Source organism: Pagrus pagrus (genome assembly GCF_965226575.1).
Source record: "Pagrus pagrus genome assembly, chromosome: 7".
NCBI lineage: Eukaryota > Metazoa > Chordata > Actinopteri > Spariformes > Sparidae > Pagrus > Pagrus pagrus.
In genome coordinates this window covers 26399978-26427376 of record NC_140191.1, presented here as the reverse complement: position 1 = coordinate 26427376, position 27399 = coordinate 26399978, and the positions used below count along the sequence as shown (strand labels likewise).

General features: G+C 41.8%; 3 protein-coding genes across 4 annotated transcripts in view; all 3 read right to left on the bottom strand.

Annotated features, from left to right (window-relative positions):
* Nucleotide 1: 1 nt before the first annotated feature.
* coq3 (coenzyme Q3 methyltransferase) lies at nucleotides 2-8518 on the bottom strand. The gene is made up of 6 exons (XM_084356890.1): nucleotides 8210-8518; nucleotides 7133-7270; nucleotides 4521-4620; nucleotides 2154-2405; nucleotides 1232-1391; nucleotides 2-545 (listed from the first exon to the last, which is right to left on the bottom strand). Exons 1-6 carry the CDS (start codon nucleotides 8386-8388, stop codon nucleotides 370-372), a joined length of 1005 nt encoding a protein of 334 aa, XP_084213016.1. The 5' UTR covers nucleotides 8389-8518; the 3' UTR covers nucleotides 2-369.
* A 579-nt stretch (nucleotides 8519-9097) lies between these two features.
* On the bottom strand, nucleotides 9098-16601 carry pnisr (PNN-interacting serine/arginine-rich protein). Its single transcript, XM_084356889.1, has 12 exons — nucleotides 16501-16601; nucleotides 15867-15975; nucleotides 15510-15686; nucleotides 14942-15177; nucleotides 14394-14556; nucleotides 13373-13563; nucleotides 13028-13168; nucleotides 12827-12926; nucleotides 12174-12227; nucleotides 11561-11755; nucleotides 10009-11131; nucleotides 9098-9456 (listed from the first exon to the last, which is right to left on the bottom strand). Exons 2-12 carry the CDS (start codon nucleotides 15952-15954, stop codon nucleotides 9423-9425), a joined length of 2502 nt encoding a protein of 833 aa, XP_084213015.1. The 5' UTR covers nucleotides 15955-15975; nucleotides 16501-16601; the 3' UTR covers nucleotides 9098-9422.
* A 6005-nt stretch (nucleotides 16602-22606) lies between these two features.
* usp45 (ubiquitin specific peptidase 45) overlaps nucleotides 22607-27399 on the bottom strand; it is a 38228-nt gene continuing 33435 nt past the window's right edge. For both annotated transcript variants that reach the window (XM_084358684.1, XM_084358685.1), the window contains exons 15-18: nucleotides 26853-26950; nucleotides 26635-26721; nucleotides 26212-26356; nucleotides 22607-24747 (exon numbers count right to left, since the gene is read on the bottom strand). In XM_084358684.1, the coding sequence (XP_084214810.1) occupies nucleotides 24617-24747; nucleotides 26212-26356; nucleotides 26635-26721; nucleotides 26853-26950 (461 nt within the window). In that variant the 3' untranslated portion in view covers nucleotides 22607-24616. The remainder of the gene's footprint in view (nucleotides 24748-26211; nucleotides 26357-26634; nucleotides 26722-26852; nucleotides 26951-27399) is intronic.

Genomic DNA, 27399 nt, shown 5'->3' with positions numbered 1-27399 from the left:
ATGCAGCTGATGAAAGGAGCATTTTAATCGAGGAAATGGCAAATCACAAAATACTCAAGGTTAAATATAAAGCTGATTCAGTACGGTGTATACTGAAAATGATGAATATGAACGTTATGTAACTGCTGTGAGGGATTACAGGACGTACAGATGCTTCGTACGGCTCACAGAACATTTCTTAAACAGCCTATAGCAACACAATGCAATCTGAATCTGAAGGCAAACCAGCAACTACAGTACATCTCTAACTCTGTCTCCAGACTGTTTGTCCCTTTCCTTCAATAATCTCAGTCTTCCACAGGTAAGTTAGGACTGCACACATCTGCACTGATGGTTTTCTATGTTCTGACTGTTGTCCGGCTGTTCGGCTCAGCTGTGTGTGGCTGCAGTGTCCTCCTCTGGGTGGGAGCCGCTCTCCGCAGCCTGCTCGTCTCTCACTTTGACAGCGTGGAGGGCGTAGTTGATGGCGGTGCTGTTAGTCCAGCTCCAGGCTCCTGACACCGGGTTGTACAGCATTCCCTGGACAGACTGCACTGAGAAACCGTCTGAGAGTGGGTGAAAGGGATACAGGGGGTTAGAAGAAGGAAAAGCATGACAGCATCACAAACTCCACAAACTTTTCTTTCTTAAATACCTGTTATATAATAATTTCAAATCAATTCTTGCCGCTCAGAATGAGTTAGTTAGTGACTGGCAGAGTCTTTTTTTAATTAAAGAAATCTCTCCAAAACTATTAAAGGTTAAGTTCACCCAAAAAATGAAAATTCTGTTTTCTTAATCCACAACACCATTTGGATCCCGGGGCTTCTGCGACTTGGATTACAACATTATGGAGCCATTTCATATTTTTATTTTGACATTTTAAAACAAGTCCCAATCTACTTCAGTTATTTAGGAGAACGCTGCGACACTGTTTTGCTGTGAAGCTCCAGAAATGTTTTGTGGACTATGAAACTTCTCCGGACCTTCCATCAGCATGGGGTTGTGTAGATCACGACTGAATTTTGATTTTTGGGTGAACTGATCCTTTAAATATCATGCGAAGATGTAACATGTACATGAAAAATATGTTTATTAATTTACATGTTAAATTTGTATCTGCTGAACAGACCGGATTGTTTAACCAGGCTTTGTAAACAGAGTGAAACATCTTTCAGAGTGAGCCAGTGTTGTGTATCGTTTACTGTGGAAACCACTCTCATCCTGTCATATAGATATTAGAGGGGCTTACTGGACTCCAGGAGGCGCTCCAGCTCTACTGGGCTGATGAACTTCTCCCAGTCGTGCGTCCCGCTGGGAACGATGCGCAGCAGCTGCTCGGCTACAACAATACCCAGCGCGTACGACAGGTTGGTTTTATTAATAGTAGTGATGAAGAGTGAGCCGCCTGGCTGCAGAGAGAGAAGAGGAACAGTTTCAGTTTATTAAGTATGAAAGTATCACAGTATTTACAGGAAGTATTGCTTCAGAATACGTATTTGACGATGACAACACATCCCTGAAGGTACTATGTGCACAAGCACAGTTCCACCTGGGTCATTTGGGTATTTATAGAATGGATTTAGAGCTTTCAGTCAGACAGGAGAGGAACGGTGCCAAATCTCAAGGTTCAACCTCGGTCAAGATTAAACAACTTGGAAGGAGAGTGGAAAAGAAAGAAAATAAAAGAGCCAGAGTGCAGTTCTGCTTTAAATTGAATCCAAACAAAACATGAATTCATGTTTAAGCCTCTCTACATAGATGCCCTGAAGTAAAATACATTTGAAAGGTTGTTTGAGTAAAAAAGAGAGAGATTTGGGCCAGAGAGAGAGAGAGAGAGAGAGAGAGAGAGAGAGAGACAGTCCAGTCGTGTCTAAACCAAATGCAGAGGTATTAAGAGAGGAGGATCCTCTGGTCCACTGACCCAGGAAATCAGCTGCTCTCAGTATTGATTTACCGCTTTCACTAAAGCTTGTCAACGTTCAATGTGACTTATAAAAACACATGCTAACCTCTCCCCAGAGACACACAACAGATGCAAACACAACAAACAGGATGAAATCACCATAAGCACATCAGCATACGCTCAGATGAACACACAGACACATACTGTACATGAGATAACAGCTGGAGGCAAACACACACACACACACACACAGTATCCCAGGACACACCTTCAGCACGTGGCTGCAGCAGAAGGCGAATGTTTCCAGGTCGGCCAGATGTTCCACCACCTCGGACGCCACGATTGCATCGAACTGGCCCGCCCCCTGCTCCTCCTCCGCAGAGAGCTCCTCCAGAGTGCAGGCCCGGTAGCAGACCCGGTCGCGAAGGTCCGGGTCATAAGACGAATGCAGCTGGGCTGTGCCGATGCTGTCCTCTACTGGATCTATACCCAACACACTGGCTCCCAGGCGACCCAGGGGCTTGTAAAGGACAAGGAGGAGGGAGGAGAGAAGTCACACCTGGATCTACTGTGTCAAGTTTTAAAAAATGCTTTACAGAGCAAAACTTCACTTTCAATTTCATTCCACATTGTAGAAAACTGTCTTCAGCTTCACCACACAGTTTTACAAACAATACAAGCTGATGGGGACACTCTGCTTTTTATCTTTTTAATGTCTCTAACTGTGTTTATTGTACAATTTTCTTGTATGTGAAAACCTAAAATAAATTCTGATTTTGGTAATGACTTTCATTCCTGTGAGTATTTTCTTTTGTTTGGGCGTAAACATAGCTGATTGTAATTTTGTATGTTTTTTTGAATAGTATATTAACATGGATGGATGTATGAGAGTTTTGGTGGAGGTTGAACTTGAGGAAGAAAACAATTCATAAAATTTAAAAGGAACAGGTGAATATGGTACATTTTAAACTCATAGTTATCACCACTACTTCCCCAGTTGATTACTTACATTAAGACAATTATTTTTTGTATTGCAAGCTTTTTGAAAATGTATGATTAAATACGTAAATGACACGTTATCTACTTGAAACTTCACTAATTTGCACACATCCCCAGAACAGAAATATAAACACTGGTTAACGCCAGGTTCAAAACTTTCATTTTGTTGCCATATAATTATCAAAGGTTTGTACAAAGGGAATTTTTGGGAATCTCATTTTATCACTCCATAAATCAGAATATACTGTCATAGCATACAGCCATAAAAAAAAAATCACCATGATTTTAGGAAAATGTGAGATAAATCTATGAAATGGGTGAAGTATGAAGTGGACAGGGACATTTCTGGCTGAGAATATGAGAAAAAAACTCTTTCTGAGAAAACAGCCTTTAAAGAAAATTACATTTTCAGACAAAAAAGGTGAATAGGGTATAAAATTAACTAATAAATATCACCATTACTGAAGTTTTCTGATATTTTCTGTTTAAATATGCAAACAACATTATCTAATTAAATATGTACTCATATGCACAAATGTCAAGAACAGAAATCTAAACACCTAAACAACACTTATATATTATTTTATATTATTATAAAGTATATTCTGGATGTTTTCTTTCCTCTAGTATGAAAGAAGATTTGTTATAGAAGCAAAATAGTGCAGAATCTAAAAGTTGACCAGTGCATGAACATATGGCGTTTTCACTGTAGTGTCTCCACAAGCAGTGAAAAGTGATCCACTGTTAAGTCCACATTGACTGTTGACTGTATGAATAGTTCTAAAAACATGAAGTGAGTGCAGACAAATGCTTGTAACATAACAGAAAGGGCATTTTAAAAGGTGGCAACAGTGTTAAAAGTGGTTGGATGTCAACATGTGAACTACAACGCCCTCTTGTGGACAAAAGCTCAACACACAGGCTTCTGTGGTGAGCTGAGCTTGCTTGCCCAGGGGCCAATCTCCATCCTCCCACAGCTGATCCTGATGGGAAGGGTTGTTGTGATGAGACGCCCAGAGACACAAGCACAGCCTCAATCTTAACAGACGCTTTTTGCTTTTGTGTGTGTGTGTGTGTGTGTGTGTGTGTGTGTGTGTGTGTCTGTGTGTGTGTCTGTGTGTGTGTGTGTCTGAAAATGACAGCCTGTGTGGCAGAGCCTTATAAATACAGGACCTGATTTTGTCTTTTCAAATCACACAACACAGCTGGTACGTCCTCAGTTCAAATGAAGGCAAAGACAGAGGCGCTGTCCTGGCTGCCCAGCTATCAACACTAACAAACAGATAAACAACTGTAAACGACCGGCTGTCCCATCCACCAAACCGAGACCAGTCAAATCAGAAGGGAACGAGAATTAGGCTGACGTTTAAATGTTTTTCTGGCCACTGGTATGTATGTGAAAGGACGGGCCACTGTAATGCACCGAAAGCAGAATCTTACAGTGCAAAAGACAAAGAAAAGACTCGATGTGATGTGAAAGGCAGCAACTGAAACTATTGGGAGTGAACAGAGAATGTATACGTGAGGGAAAGATATTTTTGACTGCATGTCCTTGTTTGTACTGTGTCGGCATCTTTCTCACCCTCCCACACACACGCACACACACACTCACACACACACACACACACACATTTACCTCTGTAAGCAGGCCTCCTCCACAGCCGACATCCAGTACTCTGAGTCCTGCGAGTGGTTTCCCAGGATTACGCGTGTTGTGCACATTCAGCAGATTATCCCTGAACAGGTAAATGAGCAGAAGGTTACATTTCAAGTCTCCCACGAGCTCACCTGTCCTCCTCCACCATACATCCATTGTTTTACAGACACTCATTTGAAAGGAGAAGGACTGAGAAAAGATGTGTGTATTCTTAAACAACCACAGCTTGCATGATGCTGCTTAGCATAAGGAGGTGTTATGCGAGGTTGGAGACCACGAGAACATCCACATTCTGTCACATCTACCCTCATTTCACCATGAGCTCCGGCGTCAGCCAGCTAACAACCACAAATATCTTCTGGCTACAAAATTCACACGTGTTCTCCTTCCTCCCTCCCTACCTTCCTTCCTTCCTTGCCTCTCTAACACACAATCTGATGACTGTCTGCCTCAGGCAGTAAACATGCAGAGCAGGCCAAGATCTGGAAAGCATCATCCTCATTAAAGCTCTGCTGGGGTGCAAGAGCCATTTGTGCAAACAGTGAAGGAAAGAAGATAAGGTGTTGGCAGACATCCACCTAACTAGCTCCCAGCCCCACCACAACACAGACAGACACAATCAAAAGCTACTAAGCACACAGTCTGAGGGGAATATCAAGCCATCTGCACAAGATTAACGATTATTATTTATAATAAGATCTATAATTCTACTGATACAAAAATATTCAAATTACTGTGGTAATAAAAATGAAGAGATTTATTTCTTTGCTTCTACGTGTCGTCGTCTTTCACTTGAATTCACATTCAGCTGAAAATCCTGACTATATTCTCAAGGTGAACTTAATGAAGTACAGTATTTTACAATTGCTGCAAGTACTGACGACAGAGTTCCCATGTGCAAAACTGTAACGGCAAGAAAGCCAAACCGACTCAACTTTAAACACACAGTATGTACAAAAGATGTGGTTCGATAACTCTGTGCAGCAGTGTGGGATCACAGCCACAGGGCGCCACATGTTATAAAACGTTACCTTGAGTAAAGTTATGGATTTCTCTGGGTTTGTAGAAAATCCAACAAAATATATAACCAAGGTAAAAGTTACTTTTAATCGTGGAAATTTGACATATTATATCTTTAATGCAAAGTGTAAAACACTAAAGGCTTATTACCAGGGCCTGCAGACCTCTGAATCTATGCAACATGTGTGTGCATCCTTCCAAATTTGGCGAATTTTGGCATTACAGGGGAGAGCACTGCAACATTAACTGCCAATTTCTTTATTGCAATTGCCATTATTTCAAATGTGTGGCAATTGGGGGAAAGAAAAACAAATAAGAAGCTTATTTTTTCCTTTATGGCTGCTGTCAAAATGTTGCATTGGATTAAAAAGGTGCAATATGTAAGATTTATTTAAAAACAATCAGGAATTAGCTACAATTATCACCAGAATGTGAAGGAATAACAGTTATGACATTATGAAATCTATGTATTGTGTTGCAGAGATATCTACTGAAGTTAGCATGCTAATAAGCTAGCCCCGGCCTGTCCTGGTCCAAAGCTCCTTTGCTAGCGGTATAAACATCAACACTTGTCCAGTGCTGCAAGCTTCTGGTCCAGACCACTTGCTGCACGGCTAACTGAGCTAACTGCAGCTAAGGTTAGCAGCAGTTAGCGGTTACTCTAGTGATATGCTGCCTCCTGTTTATGCTAAATATGAATCCGACATGTGGCCAGTTCTTACAAATTGCACCTTTAAGTGTTTGTTATAGTATTCAATTGCGGTTTAACGTGATATACTTTACAGCATTACACTTATCACTTAGCTTGCTGTATCTTAGACGATTAAACTTACAAGCGATTGAATTACTTACGATTGATTTGGTCAATGAAAACACCAACTTTGTGATCGATACAGATCAGAAAGTATTCTTATCAGTAATGCAGCATGTTCAATAAATAAAATGAAAGCTTTCAAAAGTCAGGATTGGCTGCATCATACTAAGACTCTGTCTACAGTCTACAAGGTATAGCAGCAACAGTAGCAGTGGTGCTGCTGCGTCTCATTTAGACACACCCTGAGGGCAGACCCATATCAGGCAAATCAGCCCCACTCAGACATACACTGGCACTGGATCTGTCATACTGTCACCATAAACACACATCATCGTCACCACCACCACCAACAGGACCACAGAGGGGGAAGGGGAGAGCGGCATCGGGCTCTTGGCTGGATGGGTAATGTAATGATGTTGTGGGGCCCCTCAAGCAGATCTTATCAATCAAAACAGCCACAGCCCCCAAATCATGCACGTATGTAGCATCAGGGCGGCTGAAACGCTATTGGCTGAAACTGTGCTGATGTGCGGAGGAATCCTGTCACTTCAGATGTACGTTACTTCAGTGCATTCCTCGTGTTATCTCTGCATTCAAATAGCACGAGGCTGCTTCTCCTCCAGGTTATGTTTTGACACAGTTGCTTGACGCCTCTGCCAGTCAGTCCCCTGTGTTGACAGTGACTCGGGCGTGACATCTTGGCATTTCAAAAAATAGAATGAATATTAAAGTGCATATATTGTGTAAAAGCACACACCGTATAAAAGGCACCCTCAGGTCATTCATGGCATGAAGAGCTGCAAATTCTCCCTGTTCATCCCACCACTTGCCGGCCAGTGACTGGAACCTTCTCACCTCATCTGGGTCCACTGTGGTTTGGGAGACTGACCGTAAACTGTGCATGGCGAGAAAAAAAAGACAGGAACATATCAAGACCAAACATGACATTTGATACAGGGAAGTACACAACCTTGGAAAAGTTGCTGTATTTAATATGATGCACCACAATCTTCCGGTCTGTGCTTACATGATTAGTTCATTTCTCAACTGGGTTAAGAAAGAAAATACAAACTTCTGATGAGCAATCAACCATTTCAGTCATTTAAATCTTTCTTTGGACATTTGCTTGGTTTTTGCCTCTTAAATTTGATAACGTTCTTCATTTTATATGACTGAATATTACATTTTTTGGGGTCTTGGTTTGTTGTTTGGATAAATTGAACCAACTGAGTGAACTTGATAATAATGGACATCCTTGTCAATTTAATAAAGGTGCAGTATGTAAGAATTGACGTCTTTACGCTCAAAACAAATAGGGGGCAGCATATCACCAGAATAACTGCTAGCTGCAACTATCATTAGCTAGTTAGCTCAGTTAGCTGTGCAACTAGCGGTCTGGACTGGTAGCTCAGAGCGGTGGTGTTGTGTGTTAGTGTTGCTGTTTACACTGCTGGTACAGGAGCTTTGGACCAAGATGGGCACAGGCTAGATGGTTAGCATGTTATCTTAGTAATACTAGATATCTCTGGAGCACAACACAACGCAACAAACTGTTGTGTTGATGACGTCAGTTATATGTTTACTGCTAATATTCTTACACATTGCACCTTTGACACACACAATCTGACAGGTTGATTCATAATAGAAACTGTTGTCCTACTGCCAATCTTTCTTAAGCCCAGTAGCCCACATTTCAAAGCCCCCGCCCAGAAAAGATATCCGTGACTTGACACTTTCAGTAGATGTTGGGTGACGAACTGTCCCATTCACAGCTACTTCTACAGATTCACATTTGACCCTTTCACCCTTGGGTACACCCCCTTCACTGCTGTACCTGATGTGACAGGGCACGGCATGTTGCTGGGTCTTCAGACAGGCGCTCCTCTGCAGCCACAGTGTCCGCTGTCTACACACCGCAGTCCAGCTGAAGCCGCTCCGGGTCACACCGCACACAGCGCTCCGTCTACGGCTGTACAGCCCGAACATGAGGCGGCCGAACTTATTCCACAACATACTGTCATGACACACTTGAACAAGCTACGCTAATTTTGTCCACCACATAATTCAGTTTGACCGAGAGTGCTCCCACAGTTTCCACTCGGGTAGAAACACAACACACTTTGGTTCCTACGAGTCAGACACCTGCATCCTTGGTTCCCACCAAGGATGTTACATTAAATCGGTTCCGACCGGAAACAAGTGGCTACATACCGGGGGGAAAGTTAAAGCGATTTAATTGTTCAATAAATGACAAATTAACATTTTAATTATGGGTGCAGGCATGAAAAAAAATGTTTGGGTTGTTGTCAGCACCACATGGTCGTTGCTGCTTCAACTCGCTCCAGGTTTAACCTAAGTATCAAGTTTTTCATACTGTACAGTGAACTAAGCCCTCGCAAAGGTTTTTAACTGTCCTTTGAGAGTTCATATCACCTTAACAGGTTTTGTGTCCATCTACTCTTTTCTAATGAGAACCTAATTCAGCTGCTTCAAGACCAAATCTGCACTGTAGTGAATCAATTCAACAGAAAACCTTCAGCCGCACTGATGAATGGGATGACATTTTCAAGTATGTAGCCCTTCTGGCCTTATGGGTTTTTCTTAACCATACAGCCTTCAGTGTGATTGTGTGGCGACTTATAATGTAACATTATGAATTCTCATCATGCGTTATGTTATGTTTTGCTGTTTCACGCTGCAGTAAAGAGACATTGAGACAAGCCAAGGAACAAACAGTTTTATTGGACATCTTACAATAATGTTTGGGAGAAAAAGTGAGTCTTGTTACGCTTTAAAATGATACAACTTGAGTCTAGTGTCCACAGAGTCTTATTAAGCTTTGCATAATGATACAAGTGAAAACTCCTACCATTCAAAAAAGTCATGTTCTTCAGTCACACTTTAAAAATAACAACATATGTACAAAGATGAAAGAAATGTATGAGGAGGGGTTCACCTACACAACTGCCTCTATAATGAGACAAGCCTGTTCAACTCATGGAATTCAAAATGGTAAAGTGCACAGATCAGGAGGTTAACTGTGCTCCTCAGCGTCTGCTACGACGGGAGGGGGATGTCGACCTGAAAGAGAGGCGTGGACATCACGTTAATACTGCACCAATCAAACGTGCCCAGGCAGACTACACAATACAAACATGCACAAATACCCCCTCCCACCAAACATACTGTTCTCTTGAGTACAAAAAGCTATACAAGATCTTTGAAACTCTAGAAAGCAAATCTACCCTGCAGTGTAAGGCAAGACATTTCTGTTTTACTAAAGCCTTATTTAGGTTTCCACATTTTAACAAGGTGCAACAAAACAGCCCTGGAGTCTACAGAGGCAACAAGGGAGAATATTGAGACCTCATTTGACTCTTGTTAGAAATTCAGAAATGGCAAATTTGCATCTGATCAATAAAACCATCATAACACATTTGAACCATTTATTGCATCAGACTTTAAATTTACACAGTTAAGCAGATGTGACTGCATATGACAGTGCATTTCCTAACATTCAGTCCAGAATTTTGCTCTTTAAACGTATTGATTAAAAAGGACTCCAGAGAAATCACAATGAGACATACAATGAAAACATAAAGTAGGAATAAAAGAGAAAAAAAAGAATACTACCTTGATCGCGACTTAGACTTGTGTTTGCGGCTTGCCTTCTTACCAGACTTGTGAGATTTTTCCGTCGATCTTGAGCGACTACGTTTGGATTTTTTAGATTTCTTTTCCTTACTAACTTCAGGTGTAGGGGATCTACTTGAGTCAGAATCTGAGCGCCTCCTGCTAGCTTTGGCGGAGCCCTTCTTGCTTGATTTGCTATCCTGCCGTGAGTGCTTGTCACTCTGAGAGTCTGTGCATGAGTCACTCTCTTTCCTTTTCTTTGATTTGCCATTCTCCTCGGTAACTGCAGAGCTTCCTTTTTCTTTTTCCCTATCCTTCTCTTTGGCTTTTGGCTTGTCCTTCTTTCTATCCGAATCTTTCTCTCTATCCTTATCCTTCTTTTTCTTCTCTTTCTCATGGCTATGACTCCTGTCCCTCCTTCTCTCTCTGTCTTTGCTGGAGGCCTTCTGTTTGTGTTTGCTGCTACGACTGTGACTGCTGTCTCTGCCATCCCTGCTCCTTTTCCTCTCCTTCTCCCTTTCTTTCTCCTTTTCTCTGTCTCTGTCTCTGCTACGACTGCGGCTGTCTCTGGCCCTGGCCCGGCCCCTGTCCCTCTCTCTGGATCTGGACCTGCTCCTGCGGCTCCTGTGCTCTCTGGAATCACTGCGATCTTTCTTGTGACGACCTGATCTCTCAGCACTGCTCCTCCTCCTGTCCCTGCCCTTCTCATTACGATCACTGCGATGTCTGTGGGAGCTGTGGCTGCGGCTTCGCCGGCGAGCCTTGTGTGAGGAGGAACGGCTACGCCTTCTTTTCCTACGAGGGGAGGAGGATCGAGAAGAACTGCGGGAAGATGCCGAGGAGGAAGAGGAGGAGGAAGAAGAACGGCGGCTGCTGTGACTGGAGGTGGAGCGGGAGCTGCTGCTGTGACCATTGGCTGGGGAGTCGCTGCTGCCTCGCCCTGATCGCTCCTTCCCTCTGCCCGGGTGCTTACTCTCATTATCCTCCTTTTCACTACGAGACCTACGCCTCTCTACCAAGGGCTCCGCCTCCCTCTCTTTTACTTCCTGTTTGTGTGGGTTCTCTGGCTGGCCCTCATCATATTCCCCCTTTTCTCTGCTCAATCTCTCCTTCAACATCTCTTCTGTAGAAAAAGAACAACAAAGACTCGTCTTAAAAATAAACAAGGAAACATCAGGAACAATCTATGTGGCTGTCACATGAACTACGGTTGTAATCTTGAATGATGTTTAAGATGAGATCAAGTCAGCATTAGTTTGTATCTTTTAACTCCTGGTCACACGGTGAGCATTTGCATGGATTCACGTTTTCACATCTTATTTCAAAAAAGTCTCAACATAACTCTCTGCTGTTTGACTATTACTCTAAGTTGAATGCAAACAGAAAAGCAAATTCAGAACACTACTAGTACAAACTAGGCAGAAAGTTCTGGGGAAAAAAAGTTATATCAAGTTTATTTTGATTCAGTGTTGTAGCTCAACATTCAATCAGTTTGAGGGATTGTAGTGTGTTCCTAGTCTAAATGTGCAGAGAAGAAGCTATCGTGTTTTACCGCGTGCGAGCAGAGCCTCTTGTGCTTGTTTTTCTTGCTGCTGCAGCATCTCCCGCTCTTTGCGGCGGAAGGCGTCCTGCTTCTCCCGGATGCGGTGGCGCAACTCCTCCTCGTCGGTGTCGGAGGATTCAGACCCATGCACGCTGCGATCATCCTCATCCTCACTCTCATCTGAACCATAGTCACCAAGCCCACCTGCCACAACAGAGCCCCCGATTGTTGAGTGTTGGAAAGGACGAAGATCCATTCTTACAACCAGGTTTCACTTTTAAAAGCCCTGTCCCAACCCAAGGTCCCAGCACTTAATCCTGTATGACTTTATATTTCACACTAATAAACCCCTTTAACAAACCAATACATATCTCTCAAAGGAAAACTAATAGAAATATGTTGTACTCAAATGCATGCCTCTATCATCAAGGTGCAAAACTAAACCCAACTCAGTCACTGAGATTCCACTTCCATCTGAATGAATCTTTAAAACTGGATTGTGTATTTGGGTCTTTTGTCTCGTGCCAACAGATTTTCCCACGTTTCTACAAACAACCCGCCATTAAATAAAATTAAATATTTTCCTTCCCTCCCCCCCAGTGACAGAAAAAGGGATACTCACTGAGACCAGTCAGAGAAGCCAGTGCACTTGACTGTGCCAGCTGTTTTGCAGGAGCTTTGATTCACATCAACAACAGGAACAACATGTTAAAACACATACTGCCATTTTCTCAAAGGCAAGAGAGTCGCTAGTGAAGGGGGTCACAGATCAAGCACTATTCACAAGAGCTGCCATTGGTAACAAGAGAAAAAAAAAATGAAAAAAATGAATGGAGAAAAGAGAGAAGGTTAACAAACAAAGTTCCATCACACAATCCAAGTCAAACAGTCGGACCAATCTGTACTAATGCACAGTCTCTTCAATGGAGGAAGTCACTTGTATCTACAGGTGGATGCTGGTCACAGTCAGTGCTGAGACTTTATTCAGTCATATCATACAGTCTTTCAGCAGGACCTTCAATACGATGTACCAGAAGGTTTTTAAATAATGTTTGTGATAAACATGGCTCTGCTCTCTCCTTCTGATGCATTAGCAGAGAATGGTTGAAACTGCACATCAGACATACTCCCATGTTTGCTGTGCTACTTTACAGGGCTTAACTGAGTTGAATTTAAAGAGATAATTATGCACAAAATGGATTCTCTTCAGATATAAAATTAATGTCTTGGTGATAAGTAAAGATGATGCATAAACTGGAAAAGTCAAGAGCAGACCTCGAGTGGCTTTCCTGTGAGCCTCTTTGGCCACATGCTGGATCTCTTCATTAGTGACCTCAAGAAGGATCTCTGTTAGAAGTGTTTTTGTGATGATCATCTAAAGACATGTGGAAAAACATAAAAATATTTTCATTAAGTCCCTCTTCAAGAAACAGATCAACTACATGCAGAAGAAATAATCTGAGAGGTCACACTGACCAGCTGAAATTCCTTTTCCTCTTCAGTCATTTCAGGTTCACTGTCCTCTGCAGGAGGAGATGGGCTCCGGCCAGAAAATTCTTTCTTCACGGAGGTCTTCTCGTCATCGTCATTGTCATCATTCCCTTCATCGTCACTGTCCTGATGCAGACAGAAATAAACACACATTAAATCAACAAAGCGTGCATCTTTTGTGAGGGTCATCATTGCTTCAGTCTGGATACATGTGCCACAGAAACAAGTTCATGACTTTGGATGTCCTTTTATTTCAAACAAAACTCACACCTGCAACCGGTTTTTAAAATAAAACAATTTTGCTGTCAAGGTCAGAAATGGGTTGCTTACAAATTTACTCTTGCGGGGCACACGTGGCCCATCCCCCTCCTCGTCTGCCTCATGGTCTTTGCCATCATCTTTTGCCATTTTCGCACGCTCTTTTTCCATTCGCTCTCTCTCCAGCTTCTTCTGCTTCTCTCTGTCCATCTTTTCAAGGCCCTCTCGGATCCATGCAGGTAGTGTTCGCCTTTTAACAGCATCTGAAGGTGAAGTCCGAGGTCAAAATGAATAACCCACATACTGTCATATTGTTAAGATAAATAAGGCCCTTTTGAGCCTTTATGTTCTAGTTTACAACAACTTGTAAAATGACCTCTTTTCTTATTGTAGAGAAAGAATGAGTTGGTCTGAACACTGTGTTACAGAGCTGCAACTAGTGAATATTTGTTAGCGATCAATCTGCTGATATTGTCTTTGATTACTCATTTGGTATAAAAACATGTCAATTAACAGTGAAAATGCCATTCAGAGTATTCCAAAGCCCAAGGTGAGGTCATGGAATATTTTGTTTTGGAGCAAACCTACAAGAGCAGCACTGAAAATCTGCAATCAGGTGATTTGCATTTTAGCTTAAAAACTGACTGAAACAACTAACTAATATGAAAATAGTTGCCAATCACTTTTCTTTCAACTGACTAACTTCTAATTTCTGCTCTAATGTGATAACAGTACCATGATTTGACAAATAATGGGTCATTTCTACACATTTTACTTTTGATTTAAGTCACATTAGGGCAAACATGTAAGGGATGACAAGTGATACATAACAACAGAAAATCCAAACAACACTTATCAGTAAACTGTACCTAACAATAATAAAAAAAATACTACTTAATAGTACTTCTCATCTAGTCTGGCACACCTAGCAGCAAGTCAATCTCCCACTGTGTCAAAACATTAAAAGCACATTTCATGTTGCATAAATAATAAACTGAAGTCACCTTCTTTGAGGTGTAACAAACTGTGCAACACATTCATGCACCTAAGGCAAACAGAAAGCTCGTTATTAGTTGAGTGCAAATACACTCACCTAGCGGTGCTGGGGCCTCCTGCTTGACAGGGAGCTGGATAGGGGATCTGGGCCGTTCTCTGAACCCAGGCGGCCTGGTATCTCGTCTGTTCTGAGGTGGACCCTGCCAGTACGGAGGATGGAAGCCTGTGGGTGTGGGGGCAAAGGATGACGCCGCTCCATGCTGTGGAGAGACAGCACAAACAGAAAATTAAAAAGGTAGTTCAAAGCACAGAAGGTCCTCTCTGGCATGCACTGAGTGAACAGGGGATTGTTGGTGTCTCCCAGATTTAGTTAGCTGACATTCATCATCACTTCTGACTGGGCTAGAAAGCCTGTTTGGTTTAGAAAAAAAGAGAAAGAAAAGAAAATCAGCTACTAAAGTAATACCAAACCATGCTGGATCCTCAACAAGCCAACACTTTCCTCTGCACCGCATCAAAGCAATGACTGATACACCTAGATGCTTGGACCCGGCACAGTTTCTATGGATTGCTCCTTCCTGTGTTACTTGGTAGTCACACTAAAACCCAAACGCTTCAACATTTTCTACTGTAGCATCTGCATACCTGATAATCAAACTGGTTCATGGCCATGGGGGCCATGGCGTAGCTGTCGGGCTGTGCCCCATACCCATGGCTGTTCTGGGGGTAAACCCCGTGGTGGGCTTCAGAGTTGAACTCTCCGCTGTCCTGGCTGTTGCTGTCCTCGCTGGGGTTCACCACATCCATCGGTCCTGACCCTGGAGGGATCCAGGCCTGGTCAGGGGGTGGAGGAGGAGGGGGCTGGCCATGCATTCCCCATTCTGTTGATGACAATGTAATTAATGAACAAAAGCCAAAGCAACATGTCTAGGTGTAACCACAAAAGGAATTTCTACTGATCATACTTGTCAACATCTGCTGAAGTGGGACTTCCTAGTTTATCTAAGTATATTCACACCAAGCAGCACAAATTATGTCAAAAAAAGAAGGAAATCACACAAATTCTCTTAACAAACAACTGCAAGTCAGCACTGAACTTACAGACCAATTCCTGTTCCATTTCCAGTACAAAAAAGGAAAGAGAATGGTAAAGAAGAAAGGGTCAATAGCAAAATATAGAAACTTGTTACAGTTCAAGGGGTTAAACTCATACCTGGCTGCCACATTCTGCCAAACGCTGGGTCACCCTGGAAGGCGCCATGGTTGCTCTGTCCAACAGGTTCAAGGCCTGGGATGTCCTGGCCATTGGGCTGAATGTTCTGCGGCTCTGATCCTGTCGACTCCTTTTGAGCTATCCATGCCTGTGCCAGGGCAGCCCAGTCCACTTGACCTTTACAATGCCAGAAAATATATATGCACATATTTGAAAATACACCGATAGAGAAGGTATTGAAAGTCTATTTATAGCGGCTGTTTGAGCAGTGGGTGGGTGTGCAGAGGCTGCCTGTAGATGCACATTTTATTTTTGAGAAAAAAATGCTTTCTTGGTGCATGTGCATCACTCACTAACCTGGATCTTGCTGGTGCTGGAAAGACTGCATCCACTGCTGCTGGCTCAGAGGCCACTGCGGCCAGGGCTGTCCTCCCTGGTCCCACATCACTCTCCTCTGGATTCACACCTGAAATACCCAGGCCAGCGCGAATTAGACTTTTACTTCGAAGCTCAGCATATATTTTGCAAACATGAGAAGAGCAGTAGCCTTTTATGTGCTATAACGTTACACCGGTGTCTCGTCTATTGGACCAGAAAAGAGCGAGTGTTAGCTTCGACATAAGTGCTAATGTTAACCGGCTGTCTGTAGGTTAGCGACTGCAGCTAACTAGGAACCCTTCCCTGTGTTAATGGCGGTAGCAAATGCTACTTAATATGGGGTCTTGAGTCATTACTGACGCATGATTCTGAAATACATTCGGGGGCCGGTGAAACACAACCTCTTATGCTGCCTCTGGTGAGCTAAGGAAGCTCACCCGAGCTAGCGGGAGCTAACGTTAGCTGAGCTTAAATTGAAAGCTAGCAGATAGTAGCACTATTAATTTACCGGGTGAACAAGAGTGTCTTCGCATTTAAGTTAAATTCCATACGAGTGTGAAAGTGGGATGGAAACTAATATCAGCGATGTGTTTTAAGTAACACAACCCCCCACCTTTTCCAGACAGTTTCTCTCCACCGTTGCGCTTCCAAATCAAAATGGCTGCACCTCCAGCAGCGAACTCCGACTCGGGGGAAGTGTGAACCGAGGCTGTGCTGATGCCTTCAGGGCTGCCCGGAATATTGTGGTTCAGTTGTAATGTAGTTTTAGTAAGCCTATAATTTTGTGACAATGCCTGTCGTATAAAAGTCAACATCGTAGTTTCCATTTCCAAGGTACTAAATACGTACGTTCATCATATTTAGATCCTTATTAGATCAATCGGTAAACATATTCGACTAGTCTAGCTATCAACCAATTTAAACAGGGTCACCAAAAAATGTCAGCACTGTTGAATTTAGCGCATTCTTGTGGGTAGTCTTTGTTAATTTTTGGGTGAATTACTTAGGTAAACTATGAGTAACACACCTGTGGGCCATTTCCCCACTAATCAAAGAGTCTCGCTACAACTTCTTCGTTTTGAAGTAGAAGCTTACGAGCGGTACGTAAAGGTAGCACTGAGACGAGGTATCCCTGCTGAGATGAGTGCATTTCAAGATTAATTTAATCTCCATTATGCAATAAAAGACTGTATGATTACATTTCTATTATAATTCCCTAAGATACATACACAAAATATATATATATATAAAGACTGATTAATAATCATCAAATCACAAATATAAACTATTCACAGTGGAACGATGAGCTCCACAGTCTCACAGCCTGAGTAGTTTGGTGGTATGGCAGTAGATACTTCTGTATCTTTTGCCACACAGCAGCAGGGTTAACAGAATATGGCTAGGGTATGTGCTGTCTTTTTGTAACCTTTGGACTCGTGCACAAACTATGCCAATTTGTAGTATTTCCAGTCAGAATGCTTTCTATTGCTTCTCTGCAAAGGTTGATGAGAATTTGGCTTTTCTTTCAGGTGTTGGCGGTGAACACCAGCATGAAGATGAGAGATGTTGACTTTGAAGCCAGAAGGCCGCTCAGCTCACCAGAAGCCTGCCCTTCTCAGTTTAAGATAAGATGAAGATGTACCTTTATTGATCCCCCATAGGTGAAATTCAAAGTTTCAGTGAATTACATTCAACACAGTTATTATCAGTTCAGGTACAGTTGTTGTGACGTCTCTGTATTGTTCTGAAGTGTTTTTTTAAAATGAGCTTTGAAAGATGGTAACCTACAGACTTCCCAAGATCATCAGCCAGACTCAGAAGTACACCAGGAGCCTGACCGAGCAGCACCAGGAGGCCCCCAGCTCCAAACTGCTCCATCCAAGGGAGGTGATGGAGATGGTTCCCAAAGTCCTCTGAGGCCTCTGGCTGCCTCCTCCAAACACCACCTTCAACATGCCCTCCCAGCAGCTCATTAAATGGCTGTTGAAGTCACAAAAACAGTTGAGGACTGGGTCACCAAACTCTGTGTGTATGCTCGGGAGACAAGTCTGGATGTCTCCAGTGAGGCCACGTACCAATCAATAGGGCACTTCAGTTTTGGTTAATACTTGCCCTTTGTCCGGCAGATTTTTAAATACGCGATTGTGGCATTTGTGGCCCCCCCAATAGTTGTGCTTAAACTGCTTTGCACAGTGGTGCCTTGAGACTCAGCTTCCTGTTTTTTGTGCAGCTACAAAGAGCTGCAGTATTTTGTCAAATTAATATAACATTAATGTATATTAAACCATTGAGATTTCATGTTTTTATATCAACATGGGGTGTAAAACAAAAAAACAACAACAGAACATTTGATTCCACGTGTTTTAAAAAGACAGTGCCTCTTCTGATGATGCTATATATGATAACTATAGCTGCTTTAAAATGACTGGTTGGTTATTAATGTGGATTAACAGCATGTCAGTGGTTGAGCTGCACACAGCCATTTGGCCAGTAGTCTGGCGTGAGTATTTGGCACCTGCCACAAGCAGCTGCTTGTGTCCACATCTTGTGTCAGACAGATTTACTGCACTGTCATGTTTACCACTTTAACTTTACTACTTAAAGTCAAATATGAGGCAGGGTTTTTCAGTTCAGGTACAAATTTGGGCAAATTTGTAAAGATGACATGCAAAGAAAGAAGATTGGACAATTTGTATTGCTTAACTTTCTGTGTACCAAAATCTGCATATGACAAGTACTATGAGCAATAGAGATTTAAAAAAAAGAAAGGAGCAATATGTGTCCGATAGAGGGCAGCATTGCAAGAGATTGAGGCCAAAGGAGGGAAATGCTGATCTGAAGGACATAATCAGCAGTGCAATCACAACTGAAATTGCAATAAGAATGCGTAACTAAGCTTAAAATATCGTTGTCCCATCACGATTTGTGTATTCCATCAAACTAAAGTATTGCTTGGACGCATCATTCTTTTGATGTGTATGACAGTTTTAGCCTTATTCTTTCAAATGGACTTTGGAGCAAATAAAAAATAAAGATAAAAACATAACTCAAAGCTATAGAGTCATATATTATAGCGTGTTTCAATCTGTCTCTGTTGTAAAATGATATTGCTGTAAAAAAGCACAATGAAATGGTCAGAGGGTTGTGTTGATCTGCTATCTTAAAGATAACTTGCTCCGGAGTAACCCCGTAACCACAATTCCTGCTTCTTAGCACAGACCTACATTGTACTGTACGTGAAATTAAATGATGAGTTCTGTTCATTCAAATACCAAACCAAAAGAAATTAAAAAAATCAGAGACCCAATGTTCCCCCATGATCAAGCACTTGGCGACAGTGTTTTAAAAATAGCGATTTTGGCGCTACCGTAAAGTTGCCCCTAGCACGCCATTGAAAATGATTTTGACCCGAAAACGAAAATACGGTAAATCTTAAAAGTGGCTTTTTCGTGGTAATTATGCTTTTACACGAAGGTTTGACTCGGGTTCCTTCACAAAAAAAGCCTTGGTTGCATTTTGGCAAGAGTTTCACTTTAATAGGCAGAAACCTCGGAGCAGACCCGGGCTCATGGTGGGCGGCCATCTGCCTTGACCGGTTCTCTGGTTACTTCTTCTTGAAGCTGGTTCCTGTGCAGCTACTGTTGTTTTTGGTAGAACAGCACGTATGCTGTTTTCTGCCACAGTTGACAGATCGCTCTGGTGGTTGACTCTTTGAGTATGTTGTCATTGTACGTGAGCCAACGAAAAAGTCCAGTTTAGGCAGATTGTTGGTCCTGAGTACTACAGGAGTCGCAGTGATAATCCAACTGGAGCTGCTGCAGGAGGGAACAGGGGCAAGAGGCAGGTATTAGTTTCAATTTTCTTGTGACAAACAATATTTGGTGGGGAGTGAGGTTTAAAGCACAGAATAATCTCAGTAAATGAGCAGATGTGCAACTGATTGCACTTATAAATCAGTCTGTAGCTTTTAGTTCATACCCCATGCAGGTCCTGGTGCTCAGCATCTGGAAGGCCATGTGAGCATTGACGGGGCAGGTGTAGCTCATGGCCATGTGGAATGCTGCTTGTTGCAGATCCACGGACAGAGACCTCATCTCATTCAGCACACAGTGGAGGAACTCATACATGTCCTGCAGAGAAATGCACAGAACAAAGAGCTTCAGAAGGTACACATTTGACTAAGAGTGGTACTGGGCTATGTGTTGTAAATAAAAAGCGCACAAACCTTCTGACTGTCATTGTCAAACTCTGAGTTTGACACAGCAATCATTTTTTTGAATTGTTTCTCCATCGTGTCACTGGAGGAATGGCAGAGTTCCACATTCTCAAACAATCTTGAGACAACAGAGAGGAAAGAGTGGAAGATATGAGAGATGTGTATATTATTAGTTTTTTAGGTCATGTTGACCTGCAAATTTAGCAGAGAAACCAAAGAGTGATCTAAGTGAATGTGTGCGAAGGTGCTTCACTTGAGAAGCTTGGACTGGGGGTGGAAACTCCCTGTCCAATCTTCCTGTCGTGTGTTTCCAGCTTTTGGTTCCCAATTGCTCGCATTATTTCTGGTTTGTACTTTGCTCTTCTGGTTTGTACTTTATTTTGCTTTTTGTTTTTTGGAATTCTCCTGTTTTGTTTTCTGCCTTTAGTTGCTACATTTTGGATTTTCAGCTTTTGTTATTAAAGCTCGCTTTTCGTTCCAATCACTTGCCTTCCTGTGTGCTCCTAAGGTATGTATATGATTACATGAGATTGATGTAGAGTCTGATGCACTGATCAGTCCTGGGTATGACTTGATCTGACAATTTTAGCTTAAATCAGTTGCTACACTTGTCAGAAGGCCAGCTAGGCACAAACATGACACCTCTATACCTAATCAATCTAATAAACATTAGACTATAAGTAATAAGAGGGAACAACAATTTAGATTTTGCTTGTTTTCTTGAGATAATGAGATAAAGTAATACCCTTTCACATTTCACAAGCAAACGATCACACATTATCACAAGATAATGGCATTCAAAAATTTAACCTACAGCCATTATGGGCTTCGGCATGTCGTCCCTCATATATTGCTGCATAAATAACAATATGAGAGATATTAACCCACAATCATACAGACATACAGGTACTACAAAGCTGTCCTTTGATCAGCAGGTAGTCCCCTGATTATCCCCTTAAGTTAATACAGACCCCAGTGTGCAGCTCTCTATGAGCCTGTCCTCTGATCCCTGAGGATGAGGAGGAGCAGGAGGAGGAGGAGCAGGATGAGGAGGAGGAGGAGGAGGCAGGTATAAGAAAATGGAATCTCCCTGTTGCTATCAGGTATCCCAGCATGTCCACTTGCATCTTTCACAGGTAAGAGACACACATCAACAGAAGGTGGGCCTCAATTAAAAAAAAACCCATCACAGCTGCCAACAACATTCACACTGGCCTGTGTGAAATAGTTTGACTGGCTACATCTGTCTAGATTGTAAGAGAGAACAGGGCGTTTCGTCTGCAAGGGACCACCACAGAAAATTCAATAAAAATACTGATTTACTTTACCTCAGTATCATGTTTATTTTCGACCACATGTTGTTCATCAGTTTTGGGCCAATGCTTATTGAGTTATGGCCAATTCATTCGGAGCCCCACCCTTTGCGAGGATATTTTGATTGATAGCTGTATTTCAACCAGTCTTGCTCATCTGTTACAGAAATATGTATCCTAGTCCCACTAGGCTGTATACCCAATTTGGTGTTGACTGAGTATGGTTAAACGAAAACACTCCACCTACATCTAGTGTGAGTTGAAAGGCCTGATGTCCATTTGCTCTGTAACTCCTACTGGGTGTTACCGTATCTGAAATAGGTTTAACACATGCTCTGTTTTAGGAAAGGGTTACGTGCAGGTGTTGTTCAGTGCTCTGTCGTGTGCTGTGTTGGTATTAATAAGTAGTGGTGATGTACATGCAGTGTGAGGGGCACAGCCTAAGGCAGTCTGAGCATGTGGACGTTTGCATGAGAAAATGTGTTTAGCGTGTTGTGTGTTAATGCAGGGTGTGTGCAGTGTGGTGTCAACCAAGGTGAGACTGACAGTGACAATGGCGTGCATGGTGAGAGCAGTGAGGTTTTAACCTCCGCTGCTGGTACGTTTGGGGACAGTAATGAGCATTCCAGCATTAGTTTCTTCCAACTGTCTCACACAGGGGGAGGGGTGCCTTTCATTAAGTGAGATTAAATCACATCTAATGCTTCAGCAGCATGTCCCCGAGCCAAAAGCCACCCTCTCCCCTCCTCCTGCTTTAAAAATAGACAAATACATTTCAGAGAAGATTTGCTCTTTTTGTTGGTGGCGGCTTGACAACCTGTTTTAATGTTCCAGCAGCATGACTGGGGTGTCACAGTGTGTGGGAACAAGAAGACGTGTAAGGCGATGTTTTTGGACGTTGCCCTTTTCCAGATTCCACACCCACCTCCTCTTCACCAGCTCGCGACATGTTCTGAAGCAGTGCTGCTTTGCACCCGTCAGGGCGGATCACCGGTGAAGATGGGCTGAGTTTGGCACTGCTGAATCCACAGCGACAGCCGAGAGCATCTCGCTTAGAGTAAAAAACGGTATGACATTGAGTCTCGAGCAGAAACAACAAAAACCTTCTCTCTTGCGGTCCCTCTTCTGCTAGTGAATCGTACATCTGTCGTACAAGAGAGGCTAAAAGGAAAGACGAGTCTTGTAGAATATTCAGTTCATAAATTAGATTTATTTTGATACAGTATGGAGTTATACTCATTCCAAATTTTATCATTTCATAACTGAAATTAAATGATTTTCTGGAAACCATTCTGTCCCTGCACGCCATAAGCACCATGATTTTGTATTGTTTCTAGTATTTACAATAACATATACTCCTTATTATTTTTGCTTACAGTACGTTATACTGTACATAAATATGCCACACATCTCCCTCTTTGCATTTGACTCTGCATATGTTTCTCTTCTCACCATGCACAGGTTTCTTAAACCTGAAGCATAGGCACTGAATTTGTCCTTGTTTCAAAAGAAAAATAATAAACCTCTGATGCATGTGTTTGACCCTTTCCCTTCTACTGTTTTGGCAAATGTCCGACCGACAAGCAAGAAAAATGTTTTCATCTAAAATACTTTCATACAAAAAGATGAACAGCTCATTTGACATAGACATTTCAAGAATAGGCAATACATTCATTAGAACATCAACCCATGCACATTATAGCAAAGATGTTTTGTTTCTAGTTGGGCTAAAAGCCTTCTGGGTTCCTTTTTTTATTTAGTTTTTGCTCAACCTTACTGACAGTATGAGGGAATTAAAAGTCACAGCGCTGACTCTTGGTTGAACATCATAATGAGTTTGTGTGTGCGCCTGCAGTTACAGTAGAGCTGAAATACAATGAAGGCAGACAAGGTGCTTTGTTGGTCTGATAAACACCCGAGTACGTTTGTGCAACAACACTCGAGTATCGAACTGATGACCGTAAGAGAATCAATGTTAAAGAAACTGTATGAAGTAAACTCCTTGTGTGTTTGACTTGCAGCTGCAAAACTCGTCTTTGGCAAATGTAATTCACTGATAGTCTTACATTTATACATTCTGATGTACAAAAAGAACAATCCATTCAAAGTAGGCTGTAAAAGAACTGTTGTGCTACTCCTTGAAGGTGCTATGTGTAGCAATTTAAACCAGTTTTTCATGTAAAACTGCTATAAGTTGATAGCTTAATTATCATCATCATCATAAATAGCTCACAGGCTTTGAACATTACTAGCCATGGTTTACCACCATTGGTGCTATATTATTAGTGCTTGAGTTTCTGATGTACAACCATAATTCCCATAAACTCTGTCACCAATGATATTGCTTCTTGTCACCATGCGTTATTCTCTTTGCTGAAAAGGACAAACATGTCTGAAGTCATTTTTCTCGGTGCATTTTTTACCATCCATCGTCTGCCTTTGCCAGAAACAATCAAGCACACTTCTTATCAAACCTGAGCCAGTGCCACACAATAAAAAACCTTGTGTACGATGCAGATAGAAGCAAATCTTCTTCATGCTTGTTTACGTTAATTACGCTTTAATTTAATTAAGTTTAATACTTACTCAAATTTAATGTGGCAATGGTTTACTGATGTGCCAATGATACACATAGCACCTTAAATCTACATTCTCCCATCTCTCACTCACTCATTCACTCATACATGTGTGCGCACACACAGTTGACATCAACTTTTCAGTGCTGAGCGCAGTTTAGCATGCGATAATTCTGCTTGTTTTCCTGTTAGTTGCTGTAGCGAAACTCTTTCATGCAGTTATCTGAGGCACGTGATCGTGACAGAGATATATGATAAACTGAGCTCAGGTTCATTAACTTGTTTCTCCTGACCTCTTTTTAAAGGGTAGGGGTTTTAAAACAGGAAACATGAATGAAAATCTGGGCTAAATCAAAGCAGAAAATAATAACTTAAACATCTGATGTGTTTTATATATCTATATAAGATATTCAGAAGTCCCTATTTTAACCGAGAATTTGTATGCAAAAGACACATCAGTCTTTCCTCTCATGTGAAACAGGTGAATGTACAGTCAAATCTTTACCTTTTCTTCCCTCCACCTACTCACAGATGCCGTAAGAGGAGTATTACAGGCATGTACCAAAAACAATACAAAGCAAAACAGAGATCTAAGGAGAAAATACTTCTAGTATGCTAGTCACATTACAGCATTTCCTCGTAGAAGAGCAGGTATGCCTGAGAGTTGAGTACCCTTGACTCTGGTACCGTCTGAACGGTGGTATCACTGATGTACACCCACTGGCCCTGGGAGCTGCTGCTTGCATCCCTCGCACCTGAAACACGCACAAGGTGTTAATATCATAGGGCACAGAGATTCAATTGTGAAATAAGTAACTACCTGGTGTTGCATTTGTCATTTAAAAAACAGAAAGGCATTCATCCATTGGTGGTGTAGGTTAACAGTTGTGTTCAGTGTACAGATATAGTACATAAACTAGAGATGTACCAATACCATTTTTCCACCCTGATACCTTTTCCGATACCTCAACTTCGTGTATTTGCTGATCCAGCATCCCAATCTGATACTAGTATATTTTTTTTAAATGTACAACATGATAAAAAAAACAAAACCTGATTGAGTATTTTTTTAAACGGACATCTTGGGGCACATGTCGGATTTAATGAACTTACTGGGAAGCACGAACTGGATGAGACCAACGCTGAGCGTGACTTCTGCCTCACAACAGTTACTAATCACACTTTCAGCCATTTTCAGCCAAAGCTAATGTCTGCAGCCATAAATAATAACTGTTACAGCAAGCCCAGCTAATCAGCCAGATCTGAGGAGGCCCTGTCAACATTGCAGTCCAACTCTGAGAGAGGTGTGTGCACAGAGTCAATAGATGTCTTATCTTAAAGCTGCTATGTGAAAACAATATTACTGTAGACAAACGTGAAAAGCACTGCAGATGGATAAATGTTTTGTTTTTGTAATGTTTATGTATTGAGGAGTTGCAGGAGAAGAGTTGCAGCTTTCTTTTTTGCAGACTGCTGTAGTCTGATTATTGGAAGGACTTTCTGAATAAAAGGGGAATTTAAATGATGAAATATTAGCCATGTGCAATAACAGATCATTGAGGATGCCATACACTGAGATGCATCGAGAATCGTTTTGCATTCAAATTGTTGACAGCTGAATCGCAATCGAATCGTGAGGCCGGTGAAGATTCACACCTCTAGTACTAGCTGATACCAATTTCACTATTTCAGGCAGTATTGGAGGAATTTCGCATACTGCTATCAAATCAAGCATTTTGTGAACAAGCACAATGCCAAAGATAAAATAATGCTACACTAGTGGGAAACATTGGTGTAAACTTCTCAGAGCTGTGATGATGTAGATGTTCCAACAGATCGATGCTGTATACCACCCTTCCAGCTGTCAGTCTAACATGTTGGATCCTTATGTCATTACCAACCAATGGATCCAGTGACAATATGTCAAGTCGTACATTATCTTGTTAGCAGCAAGGACAAGTTTTTCAACTTCCTTTCAGCTCTACTGTGTATTGTGAAATCTAGACAATCTCCTTGAGAAGCAGAGAAAAAGAAAAAAGCAAAAACAACATAGATCTATTCAACACAGAAGACCTGTGTTCATGTTGTGGACATCTTCAATGTAACACAAGTGGGGCCTTTACTGCAAAACACTGGCTGCTTTCATGAGTAGCACACAAACACACAGAGACAGAGAAGATAGAAGGTCTTAAAGAAGCTCAAAAGAGCCAAACCCTGACCTGACAGGTTCTTGTGGTGCTGTTCTGCCTTCTTCTGTGGAGCACGCACTTTTACATACGCAGTGTAGTGGCCGCCCCGCATTGAGCCACTATGCTCAACAATCCCGTACAGGCTATAGAGGACACGCTCACCGGCTGCAAGGTTCTATCAAATAATGAGAAAGTGGATTAGCAAAAAGGGAAACGCATTCATAAAGGGATAGCTACAGAGGTAAAGGTCTCCAGGAACAGTAACAAGCAAGGACATTCTATACAAACTCATCTACTGAAGAAAGAATAACAGAAACCTTAAGTGTTGTCACAGAAAAATAGTGTTAAAAAAGAGAGTTTGTAAACTCCTTTAGCAGAAGTTTGACATGGATGAGATTAGTTTACTTTCAAGTATACTGAATATTCTTCGACCTTGCTTTAGTAGTTTAATACCTTGCAGGATGCCGAGCAAAATGGAGCCAGATCCAAAATCAGGGGGAAGTCAACATGTCGGTTCACTTTTCGTAAGTTCATCCCTGCCTTAAAATACAAAAACAGAACCGCTATACATTAACATTTATGTCACTGTTGAGGATATGTAAAAAAACACACACAACTTTAGACAATCTGCATGATAAAATGAAGGGCAAGAAATGGCTATGTGTGCTCACCTGATGGAAACGTTTAAGATGCAATGTGATGACAGGAGGCAGCGAGGATATCAGCATTTGCTTCCTAGCACTGGTGTAAATCTTCTCCAACTTCTTATCTATGCCAACAACAAAAAACACCAACATCAGCATCAGATTTAACTGTTAAAACATTAATTCTGTTCTATCCAAAGGAGCAAAGTCATGACATTAAAAAAACTTGCATCAGTGATTAAAACAAACAGAAAATAGCAAATGTTTGTTACAGGATCATAAAAACATCTGGAGCCATAGAGAAACCGACGACTGCAAAAAACGAAAAAACAAAAAGTCAATTCAAATTTGTGCATTCAAGTTATAGTTAAAATGTCTGTCTAGATTTAATGAAAAGGTATTAGGTGTAATTTTTTCAGTGAATGAGTATGAATAATCATGCAATCTTCATTTCGGAACTACTTTTACAGAGGAGTTACAGAGAACTGATGGACAGCTTCGTCACATGGTGCAACGTCAATCACTTGAAGCTCAATATCAGCAAAACTAATGAACTTGTGTTCGTCCACTTGCT